Source organism: Microplitis demolitor, chromosome 8 (genome assembly GCF_026212275.2).
Source record: "Microplitis demolitor isolate Queensland-Clemson2020A chromosome 8, iyMicDemo2.1a, whole genome shotgun sequence".
In the NCBI taxonomy this organism is placed as follows: Eukaryota; Metazoa; Arthropoda; class Insecta; order Hymenoptera; family Braconidae; genus Microplitis; species Microplitis demolitor.
Window position 1 is genome coordinate 4,635,897 of NC_068552.1, and position 10,449 is coordinate 4,646,345.

Here is a 10,449-nt window from a genome sequence, read left to right on the forward strand (position 1 = left end):
CACACATTGGTACAAACATGCTCTTGCACACACACATCCGAACACAGGAACACATACATTTACACACACGCACATATTCACACTCACACACACACACAGATCCGAAACCACGCGCATATTTGCGCACACACGCACTCGCACACACACAGTTTAATAGTTTAAAAAAACTTTTAATTCACTCTGCATACGGAGTGATTTCTTTTAAAACTCCGGAACTCCGAGTGGCAGAGTGAATTCGGATTAACATTAAATCCAAATTCATTCTTGTTTTTTGACAGTGTATCATTACAGGAGTATATTGATAATATTAACGAGCGACCTACAGTTATGTCGTGATTGTCTGAATATTGCATCAAAAATTACACAGAAAGAAATGATTTTTTGGCGTGAATAATTTCTATTTGCCCTAAGACATTTTATGCTTTAAAAATTCAAAATTAAAATTACCTTGGAGCGAGAAAAAGTTTTCTTTAGGCAAGAAAAAATTTTCTGCGGCGAGACAATATTTCTTGGCGCGAAACGATTTTTCGAGTCCTAAAAGAATTTTTTTTTTTTTTTTTCATTCTATAGTAAAAAATTTTTTTTGCGCCAAAAAGTCATTTTTTTTTGTATATCATATATAATTTGAATTTAACTGTTTATTAACATTTCTACTCAAAAATTTACTCTAAAATATTTTGCTTGTTTTGATTAATACTATGAAAATTTAATAGGACAAATCAATTATGAACTCGCGAACTGATTGATTCTGTTCATCTAATAAACACGAAATTCTTTAAAAAAAATCTACACCCGGTCAAATTTATTTCTGACAATTAATTTTCAAAAAAGTTTAACAAAAAAAAAAATTTTAAATAACATTTAATTATATTTACAAAAGTTATTTTTGATTGTTTAAAAACCATTTAGAATAAAAAATTTTTTTTTAATAAAATTTTGAAAGTACCCCATTTTGTCCTCTTAAATATACTGTAAAATTAAATAAATATAAGTATTGTATAATTACCTTCAACCCCAATTTTCGACGGTATTCAGACTTGATCTTACTAAATAAATAGTAACTTTAATGTAGTAAATTGAAATTATTTAAAAATAAATTAATATTAATTAAAACTAATTAAAATTAAATGATAAATTTAACCAAAATTATTATACTTAAAGAGACTAATTAATATTATTTGAAAGCAATGAGATTCGGGGAATCGTAAAACTATTTTTAAATTAAAAAAATTTTTTTAGAATAAGTAAATTTTTTACTAAAAAATAGAAAAAATATTTACGAAAAATTATATACAAAATTGAAAAAAAAATATATAATAACAAAAAATTAACATGATACTTATATTTATTGCTAATATACTAATGAATATAATAATTTCAAAAAAATGCTCGCTTTTATTATTTATTTACAAAAAAAAAAAACGTCAAAAAATGTATAAAAATTATTTGAATAAAGAATATGAGCAAAAAATAAAAAAAAAATAATTGCACGTATATGTGTCCTTATTTTAATTTAATTAATAAGAATTTCTAAATATATACATGATCACCATTAGTAAAAAAAAACATATAGGATATTTAAAATTTAGCACTATATGAGTGCATGGGGTTCCTTTACATGATGGAACAGAGCCCAGACTTCTCGTGGCTTTTTGAAACTGGCGGCATCACCCACAATGGTGTCTGCTGAAGATTTGGCTTCACACGCTTAGGAACCTTGATCAGTTCCACCTCCTTCTCCACGACTGGTTCAGGCACCGGGACTACCTTCTTCCTGGGCACCATTTTCGTCTTTATATTGACGGTAATGGTCATTTCAACCCGTTCAACTTTCACTGGATGAAAAATGAGATTACCGTCGATTTCACATGTCGGCAAAAACGTGTCGGACGGAGTCACTCCACTGGATTCCTCGATTTTTATTTTTTTGTATTGAGTATCATGCTCAATATCAAAAATATCGGCGGACCGTTTGGATGCAGATTGTGGACTTGAAGAAATACACTTGATGTCACCCATAATGATTTGATATAAACTTTAACGATCGTTACGTTAACAAAAGCCTGGAGTTTAAGATCTAGATTATATTCAGAAACAACTTGGTTCGAGTTCGAAACTGAATGATGTTAAAATTTTAAGGACCGATGTTTAACTAGACTGCAATACTTCCGTGAAGGGGGGGGGGGGTCGGATTTAATGGGACATTTGCACCTAAACATCAGTAATGGATGCTTTACGTCGTCCATTACTTTCTCATTTAGACCTATTTAAATATTAATCCTAAGAATTTGTGCAGATAATAAACGGGTGTAACGGGGTAAAATTAAACTTATTCAAATAATTTAAATTTTAATTGTTCTGGAATTCTCCGCGGTTGGTTAGTTATCGAAAATCGATTAACCCCGTAATCTAGTTTATCGACTGGACCCTGGAAAACGCCAATTTTGGAGACTCAGCCTCCCTCTCTACTTAGGAACTTAGATGAGTGGGAAAATTTTCGAAAATAGCCGAAGGGTCTCGGACTTAGATATTAGTGAGTGCACGAGATGAATTTGGACAGAGTCGGACGGACCGGCAAGAAGACCAGCTGGAACTATACGTCAATTCGAAAGGTAATTAAATAAGCTCTGTAGAGGTTAGAGTGGAACCTTCCAGAAGCTATAGTTAATTAAATCAAATTAAAATTTTTGTATCCGGCAGGAAGCCGACACAATTTAAGATAAAAGGAACTGATTTGTATTGAATTTTTCACAGATTCTACAACAAATAATTATATTGGAAAAAGGAGAGTTGGGAGATTGGAAGGAACAAGGAAATCGGCAGTGGAAAGACTGAGAGAAAGCAGGAACGCTACGAAGGAATAAGAAAGGTAAATAAATTGTCGGCAGTAGCCACAATTTATTAACAAGTAAATTTCGTATTTATTAAGAATTTGTATTCGTGGGCAATCGCCATTTCTGAGTCCTTCCGGACGAAATAGAATTCTCGGCAGAAGCCAGAATTCTTTTAGTAATTAATTGCACGGTCCGTCGAAAAAAAAAATTCTCGGCAGAAAGGCCAGAATTTTGAATTATAAAAAATAAAAAAAATTTTCTCGCCGTGGAGCCAGAAATCAGAATAGTTTAAGTCAAATGAAATTTTAATATAATTTAATCGGTAATAATTAATAAGCAAAATTTCATATATATATCTATAAGAATTAATAAGATTAAGATAACCAAGTGCTGCGAAAAGTGATCAGGAAATATTGGAAAATTAATTAATTAAAATTTAAGTAGAACAAATTGATGTCAGTAAAATTAGTAAAAATTTGTAAATTGGTTAAAGAAAAATATAAAGTTAACGCGAAGAAAAGACACGAAATAGAGAGAGACAGACTGAGACGCGCGAATTAGAAAGAGATAGCGTCAGTTATTGGAGTCAGAAATTATATTACTGGATAGATAAAATTTTACTGGAAAATATTATAAATTAATTAATTGATTGAATAAAAGAGGAAATAAAATTTAATTCAATTAAGAAAATTTAAAATATTAGTGAGAAAATTTTATGTAAATTAAATTCGGTGTGTGTGTGTGAATTAAGTCCAGTGGACAAGAGAAAGATAAATTCAACGTGTGTGTGTGTGTGTGTGTGTGTGTGTGTGTGTGTGTGTGTGTGTGTGTGTGTGTGTGTGTGTGTGTGTGTGTGTGAAATGAAATAATTCCAGGGGAAATTTTAATTAAATATTTTGGAAATAATTGGATCCAGGGGATCTGGCATGTTGCCAATTTTTATTTTAATAGATCCAGGGGATCAGGCTGGTGGCCAGTATTAAAGTCCAGGGGACTAAAATTTAATTAGATCCAGGGGATCAGGCCAGGGGCCAATTGAATATTTTGTTTAATATAAAGTCCAGTCGACTAAATTTTATTTAAGATCCAGGGGATCAGGCCTCGGGCCAAGTTATAGTAATAAGTCCAGGGAACTAAATTTTGAACAGATCCAGGGGATCGAGGCCAGGGGTCAATTTATTATTTTAAATTTATAAAGTCCAGGAGATCAAGTATTTAATGTAATAAATCCGGTGGACGTCTTAGTAATAAATTAATTATAAGTGAAACCCGGTGGGTAAAATTTGTTGTGATAAATAAAATTGTGAATTATATTGATAAATTATTGTCTAATAAATTTAATTCCTCATCCTTTCTCACTCTCATAATATTCAACGACCCTGAAATTAATTTAATATAACATCTCCGGTACTGGAAGGCCAAGTCTTATCTTCCAGTGGCGCCCTTATTAACAACAATTAATAAAGGGGCCAAACTTGGCAAGGTTGAAAATTACCCTGTTACATTGGCGCCCAACTAAATAAAAAACCCAGAAAATTATGAGAGTGAGAAGTGAGGAATTAAAATATTCGAGAAAAAGAAAGTTAGGAATTTGAATTTTTGTCTGTTCGGTAAAAGAAAGAAGTTTGAAAAAATTAATAGTTTAGTTAAAATAAAATACTTATAATAATTTTTACAACAAAATCTTGAAAAGAAATTCAATTAAAAAAAAAAAATAATAAAAAAAAAAATAATAATATAAAATAACTAAGTAAAATAATCAAGTTATTGAAAATAAGTTATAAGTTTTGAAAGAAATTAAATAAATCACTTATAATTATTTTATTAAATAATTAAAACGAAAGACTAATTAGACAAAGTGAATTATATTATTTTAATTAATTAAAATTAATCTCAAATAATAATTAAAAATAAAAATACCGGACTTGAAAAATTATAAATATTCACGTCGAGGGAAGTGTCGTTGAAAAAAATAATACCGGATTTACATAAATTATATTTTACAACTTAAGTAAAGAAATTTAAGTCGAGTCTAAATTTAGCATCAACTAAATTTTTCTAACAAAGAAATAAAACTAAAGTAAGGAAAATATAAGTTTGTCATTGTGCTAGAGGATTAAAGTAAAATATCAAAGACTTTATTTAGTAACTCAAATTAATACTGACATCAATTTACTTAAACTCAAATACTTAAAATTAATATCATAAACTAAGTATTAAAAGATAAAACAAAAATGTTTAACGGTGGCAATAGTTCCGACCCAACAAGAGAAACGTGGGTAAATCCGGAATTAAGAAGGCTTTCGGCTCGTAGAGGTCAAAGTCGTCGAAACAACACACAAAATCCAGGTTCGTCATCAGCAATACTACCAGTACCAACGATATCTATAAGTACAAACAGCACGAACGTGATTACGACCACAACTAGCAGCTGTTATACAGCAGCTCCATTCATGATAAATTCGACAAGCTTAAACGCCGTAGTTGGGTCGGGGGTCGTCCCACTTAGCTCGCCGGCAGGAAACAATGGAAATTTTGAAGACGCCGTAGTTGGGTCGGGAGGTTTCCCACTCAATTTGCCGGCAGAAAACACAAGGAATTTGGACAACACAGATAGGTTGGGAGAGAACCCACCTAATCAAACAACAGTGGATGGACAAAATGTGAACAACGCACTCGGTCGGGAGGAGGTACCACCAGATATGCGTATCCTATTTGATCGTATGAATGAAAGTTCAAGGCAAGTCCAGCAAATGACAAGAACACAGCGATTGATTAATGAAGAAAACTCAGCGTCAATAAATGAATTGGCCAGAATGTTGAATCAAATGATGACAGCCCAAGGTGAATTAATGAACAGGCTCAACCCGCTAGACAAATCGTGGCGTTCTTACTCGCTGGTAGATTGGAGAGCAGCTGAACTTTAATTTGGTACAACCGTTGCCCCGATGGGTCAAGGTTTGGCGAGGGGGAGTGGTCCAGCTGAAATAAGACCACAACGACAAACAATTCAACCTCAAGTTCAACAACAGCAGCCACAAGTTGACAATAATCATCATACTCAACAATAAACTATTCACCATCAAGTTCAACAACAACAGCAGCCGCGAGTTGAAAACAATAATCAATTCCAACAAGCTAGTCAATCTGGACAGAATAATCAACAGACATCAATCGCTGATCAATTAAGTAGTCTTCAGGAACAATTGCGTCAACTACAATTAAACCAGCGACAGCAGTCAAATAGTGAACAGGGCCAGATTCCATCATATCAAAATTCACATCAGAGTGTAAGTGTCGGGGATAGGGAACCCACACCTACACAACATCAACGGAATCTCGGCAGGAATGTTTCACCTTTTGTGGAAGACAGACGTTGGAAAGACATCATACAGGGTTTGAAAATGGGCAATATTTTCTATCCTCAAGAAAATTTAACTGTTGACGAATTTTTACACGCAGTTGAAGCTAGAGCAAATCGAGAAGACTGGACAGATAAAGAACTTCTGAGAGTCATGAGCTATATACTTCATGGTGCTTCGTCTCGTTGGTATGACCTAAACTACAATAGATGGTCGGGGTATTTACAATTCAAAACCGAATTCCGTAAGGCCTTTGGGAGTCCTGCAACTGATCATCGAATTATTATGGACATAAGCAAGATGAGGATGAACAAAGGAGATAATGTCACAGAGTTCGTTTTGAAAATACAACAGAAATACCAGTCTAAGAACATTCCACCACCAGTAGAAGATCAAGTAGCGTGTATTAGAAATCATCTAACAGACGAGCTACGGACGTTGGTCTTTGCAAGACAAGTACACACCTATGAAGGCTTATTAAATGCACTAAATGAAGCCACAAGATGCATTGAAGAAGCTCATCAGTTATCAGTGCCTCAGAGAACAGTCAAGTTTCAAGACAAACCTCGATTTGGCTTGCTGCAATCGCCCACCAGAGAAACTGCCTATGAAGAAGATGATCAAGAGTATACACAGTGTAATATCATGGAACCTAACTCTCAATCCACTTACAATAAAAAATATGGTGTCCAGATGAAGACTAATAATAATTATAATCGCATACCGTATCAAAATAGACAACAAATGGGATTCCGGCCACGTGTCAACCAGTTTCCGAGATCACCAGGTTTCAATCAAGCTCCAATATTTGTGCCAAGAAGCAATAAGCCGTGTTTTAACTGCGGTATAATGGGACACAACTTTGAAGTATGTGTAAATCCAAGACAAGAAGTATGTAATCTATGCTTTGGAATTGGACATACACGAGATAACTGTGAACTAATTAAATTCACTGAAGACAATCAAGCTAATGGTGCAAACAAGGAGAGTCCTAGAGCACAAGCGGACAGTGGTGATGCTCGAAAAAACGAATAGTACCTGGTCCGAAATCCTTGTCGGCTCAGGTTGTTCCGAAAAAAACAGAGGGGTCCAAAAATACCGATTTAAAAATTTTAAATGATCGAGTTACCAGCTCAGGGAGCCGATCTGAAGATTCGCCGGCCAGCGAGGAGAAGCCGCGAAATTCAAGACCCGGCAGGATAGAGTCACACAGTACGGGAAATTTAGACTTGATAATCTCGTGGGTCAGAGATGACAAGTCGGTAAATATTAATGAAGTCATTGAACAATCTATTCAAATTTTAGAAGAACCAGAGTTACATTATGAAGTTCCAGTTCAGCCAGATGCAGATCTCGGCGGTTTAATGGCAAGTTACAACAGAAGATAGTGACGATGAAGAGAGTGAACCATCTTGGGAGGAGGAAATTGAGCCTGGGTTGGAACCAGAAGATACTGAGATAGAATTGGGGGAACCGCGTTCTCTGGAGCTCGGCGAGGGGGAGAGCCAGCTTTCAGGAGCGCCGGTGGATCCCAGTCACGCATCATCATCAAGGAAAGCTTTCCTTCCTGGAATACTTCGAAGATATCCTCTGTCTACAGCTATCAAAACCCGATTGGCAGGAAGGAAGATCTTTGTTCCTGGTACAGTTCCTCGACCACCAATAGTGACAGCTAGAATACCAGTTTCATTATGGATCTTTGGCATCAAATTAAATGGGATCCTAGACACTGGAAGTGAACGTTCATACATCAATGCAAAAGTGTATGAAGACATTCGGGAATATGCTTCTGGAGATCTTCAACCAGATGAAACCAAGAAACGTGGTATTTTACTAGCCAATCATACTATCTGTAAGAGCTTAGGCGGAGCTCCATTCATCATACAAATTGGTTCTGTGGCCGGTGAACAATATCTAAGTGTTTTGGAAGACCTAGGGTACTCAGTGGTTCTCAGTATGGATTTTGTGTTACAATTTGGAGTAATAATAGATAGTAAAAATCGAATGTGGAAGTTCAGTAACGGCACGGAAATTCACCCGTTTCAAATCATCTCATGTAAAAAAAATATCACAAATTGTGCGTCTATGACAGCCGAGGAAGAATTTGATTTTGAAAAATTCATCGAACAAGAAATAAAAAGTTTTGAGAATTTACCAAATCAAGGACTGATGAATATTGTGGAACATGAGATTGTTTAGAAACCGGGGGCAACACCAGTAAGAATTAAACCGTACAGAAGAAGTCCAGTAATTAATGAAGAACTGAATCGTCAAATTGATGAACTCCTGGAGAAAAAATTCATTCGACCTAGTTACAGTGTCTGGTCTTGTTCACCAGTGATGGTATCAAAACCAAATAATAAATGGCGATTTTGCGTAGATTATCGGCCAATCAACAAGTGGACTATACCGCCAGCTCATCCGTTACCTAACATGCTCAGAATTCCAAGTGCCTTACACGGGGCAATATCGATCAGTACAATGGATTTAAAGGAAGCATTTCACCAAATTCGTATGTCTCCTGCGTCGATTCCTCTCACCGCTTTTTCTGTGGAAGGACGAGGGCAGTACCAGTGGCTGCGAATGCCCTATGGTCTAGTTAGGGCTCCCAGTACATTCCAGAAAGCTATGGATGAGCTAAAGGATAGATTACACAAGAAACTTGTCGATGAAAATTTACCAATGAGTTAGTCAGAAAAAGTATTTGCGTATTTGGACGACTGGATTGTCATCAGTGAGACTCTAGAAGAACACAAACAAATTTTAAAACTGGTATTCAAAATTTTCCGAGAAGCAGGTCTGCTGATTAATCCGGCGAAATGTAAATTCTGTCGCCCGGAAGTAAAATTTTTGGGATTCATTGTCAACCAAACAGGCCTACATCCTGATCCAGAAAAGATAGCACCAATTGCAAATTATCCACGTCCAACGAACCGGAAACAACTTCGGAGTTTCCTCGGCTTAGTAAATTGGTATCATCGTCATCTCCAAGATGTAGCTAAAGCTCAGGGCCCGTTAAATAAATTAACCGGGGTGAATACTGAGTGGAAATGGGAGCAGCAAGAAGAAGAGTCGCTTCAAAAATTAAAGCACGCTTTAATTGATGCACAACCACTTGCTATACCTAAAGTGGGACTCCCATACTATCTATATACTGATGCTTGCGATACTGGAATAGGGGCATTTCTGGTTCAGCGAGATTTCGAGACTGGGAAAGAGTATCTCATCATTTGTCTGAGTCGTCAACTTCGAGGCGCTGAAACCCGTTATACAACAACAGAAAAGGAGTGCTTAGCCGTGGTATGGGCTGTTAGAAAATTACGATGCTATTTAGAAGGTGCTCCATTTACAGTGGTGACAGACCATGCGTCTTTAAAATGGCTTCATTCACTTCGTGATCCAAATGGTAGATTAGCACGCTGGGCAATAGAAATACTATCTCATCAGATTACCATAGAACATCGCCGTGGTACTGAAAATGAGGGTCCAGACGCTATATCCAGAATGTACGCGCGATACCGACATGGTCTGGGTTCGATTCCCAGTTCGGGCTATCTATATTTTTCTCAATTTATCTATAAATTGTCTTATTGACAAGGTTTGCATGTTTTAGGTTTCCACTATATTAAATTGGTGTTAATACCGTACGATGGACGGTGTGGCTCAATAAGTTATAGATAAAATTGAACGGAATATAGTATAGTGCCGGATAGCTCAACTGGTAGAGCACTCGGCGCGATACCGACATGGTCTGGGTTCGATTCCCAGTTCGGGCTATCTATATTTTTCTCAATTTATCTATAAATTGTCTTATTGACAAGGTTTGCATGTTTTAGGTTTCCACTATATTAAATTTTGACATATTTTTTTTGAATTTTTTCAATAGGGGTGACTTCACGTGACGTGAGTGGTCAGCGCAGTGAGTAGCAACATTTAGATGAAGCATTAAATGCATCATCCCTTATAACACATACGATAAGTACTCAGAATATCCGATCGACTTTTTTTCAATCTAACAATTTTTTTCAACAATAAATACCGTCTCTAAAATTTTTTGAAATTCAACAAATACTTATGAAATTTTATCAGCTTATTCGTTTGTACAAAGTATTGTAAAATCATTCTTTCACGGAATGGATTACCATAAACGTTTTAATCCTAACTTAGTCACCAATTGTTCACTATAGACGACAGACAGATATAGTACTTAAGTTATTTATTAGGGTGCTTTGTAAAAGTATACATATATTTTG

General features: G+C 35.4%; 1 protein-coding gene across 1 annotated transcript; it reads left to right on the forward strand.

Annotated features, from left to right (window-relative positions):
- Positions 1 to 5,068: 5,068 nt before the first annotated feature.
- LOC128668424 (uncharacterized) lies at positions 5,069 to 10,098 on the forward strand. Its single transcript, XM_053741370.1, has 6 exons — positions 5,069 to 5,678; positions 5,922 to 7,208; positions 7,578 to 8,176; positions 8,396 to 8,882; positions 8,994 to 9,702; positions 10,083 to 10,098. The coding sequence occupies exons 1-6, from the start codon at positions 5,069 to 5,071 to the stop codon at positions 10,096 to 10,098; spliced, it is 3,708 nt and encodes a 1,235-aa protein (XP_053597345.1).
- Positions 10,099 to 10,449: the final 351 nt, after the last annotated feature.

What these genes read in the sequence shown, in the direction of transcription:
- LOC128668424 (XM_053741370.1), top strand. Translation starts at nt 5,069, where the DNA reads ATGTTTAACGGTGGCAATAGTTCCGACCCAACAAGAGAAACGTGGGTA. An exon ending in ATTTTGTGTTACAATTTGGA is followed by an intron (nt 8,177 to 8,395) that starts GTAATAATAGAT and finishes GAGATTGTTTAG; the next exon opens with AAACCGGGGGCAACACCAGT. An exon ending in CGATGAAAATTTACCAATGA is followed by an intron (nt 8,883 to 8,993) that starts GTTAGTCAGAAA and finishes TCCGAGAAGCAG; the next exon opens with GTCTGCTGATTAATCCGGCG.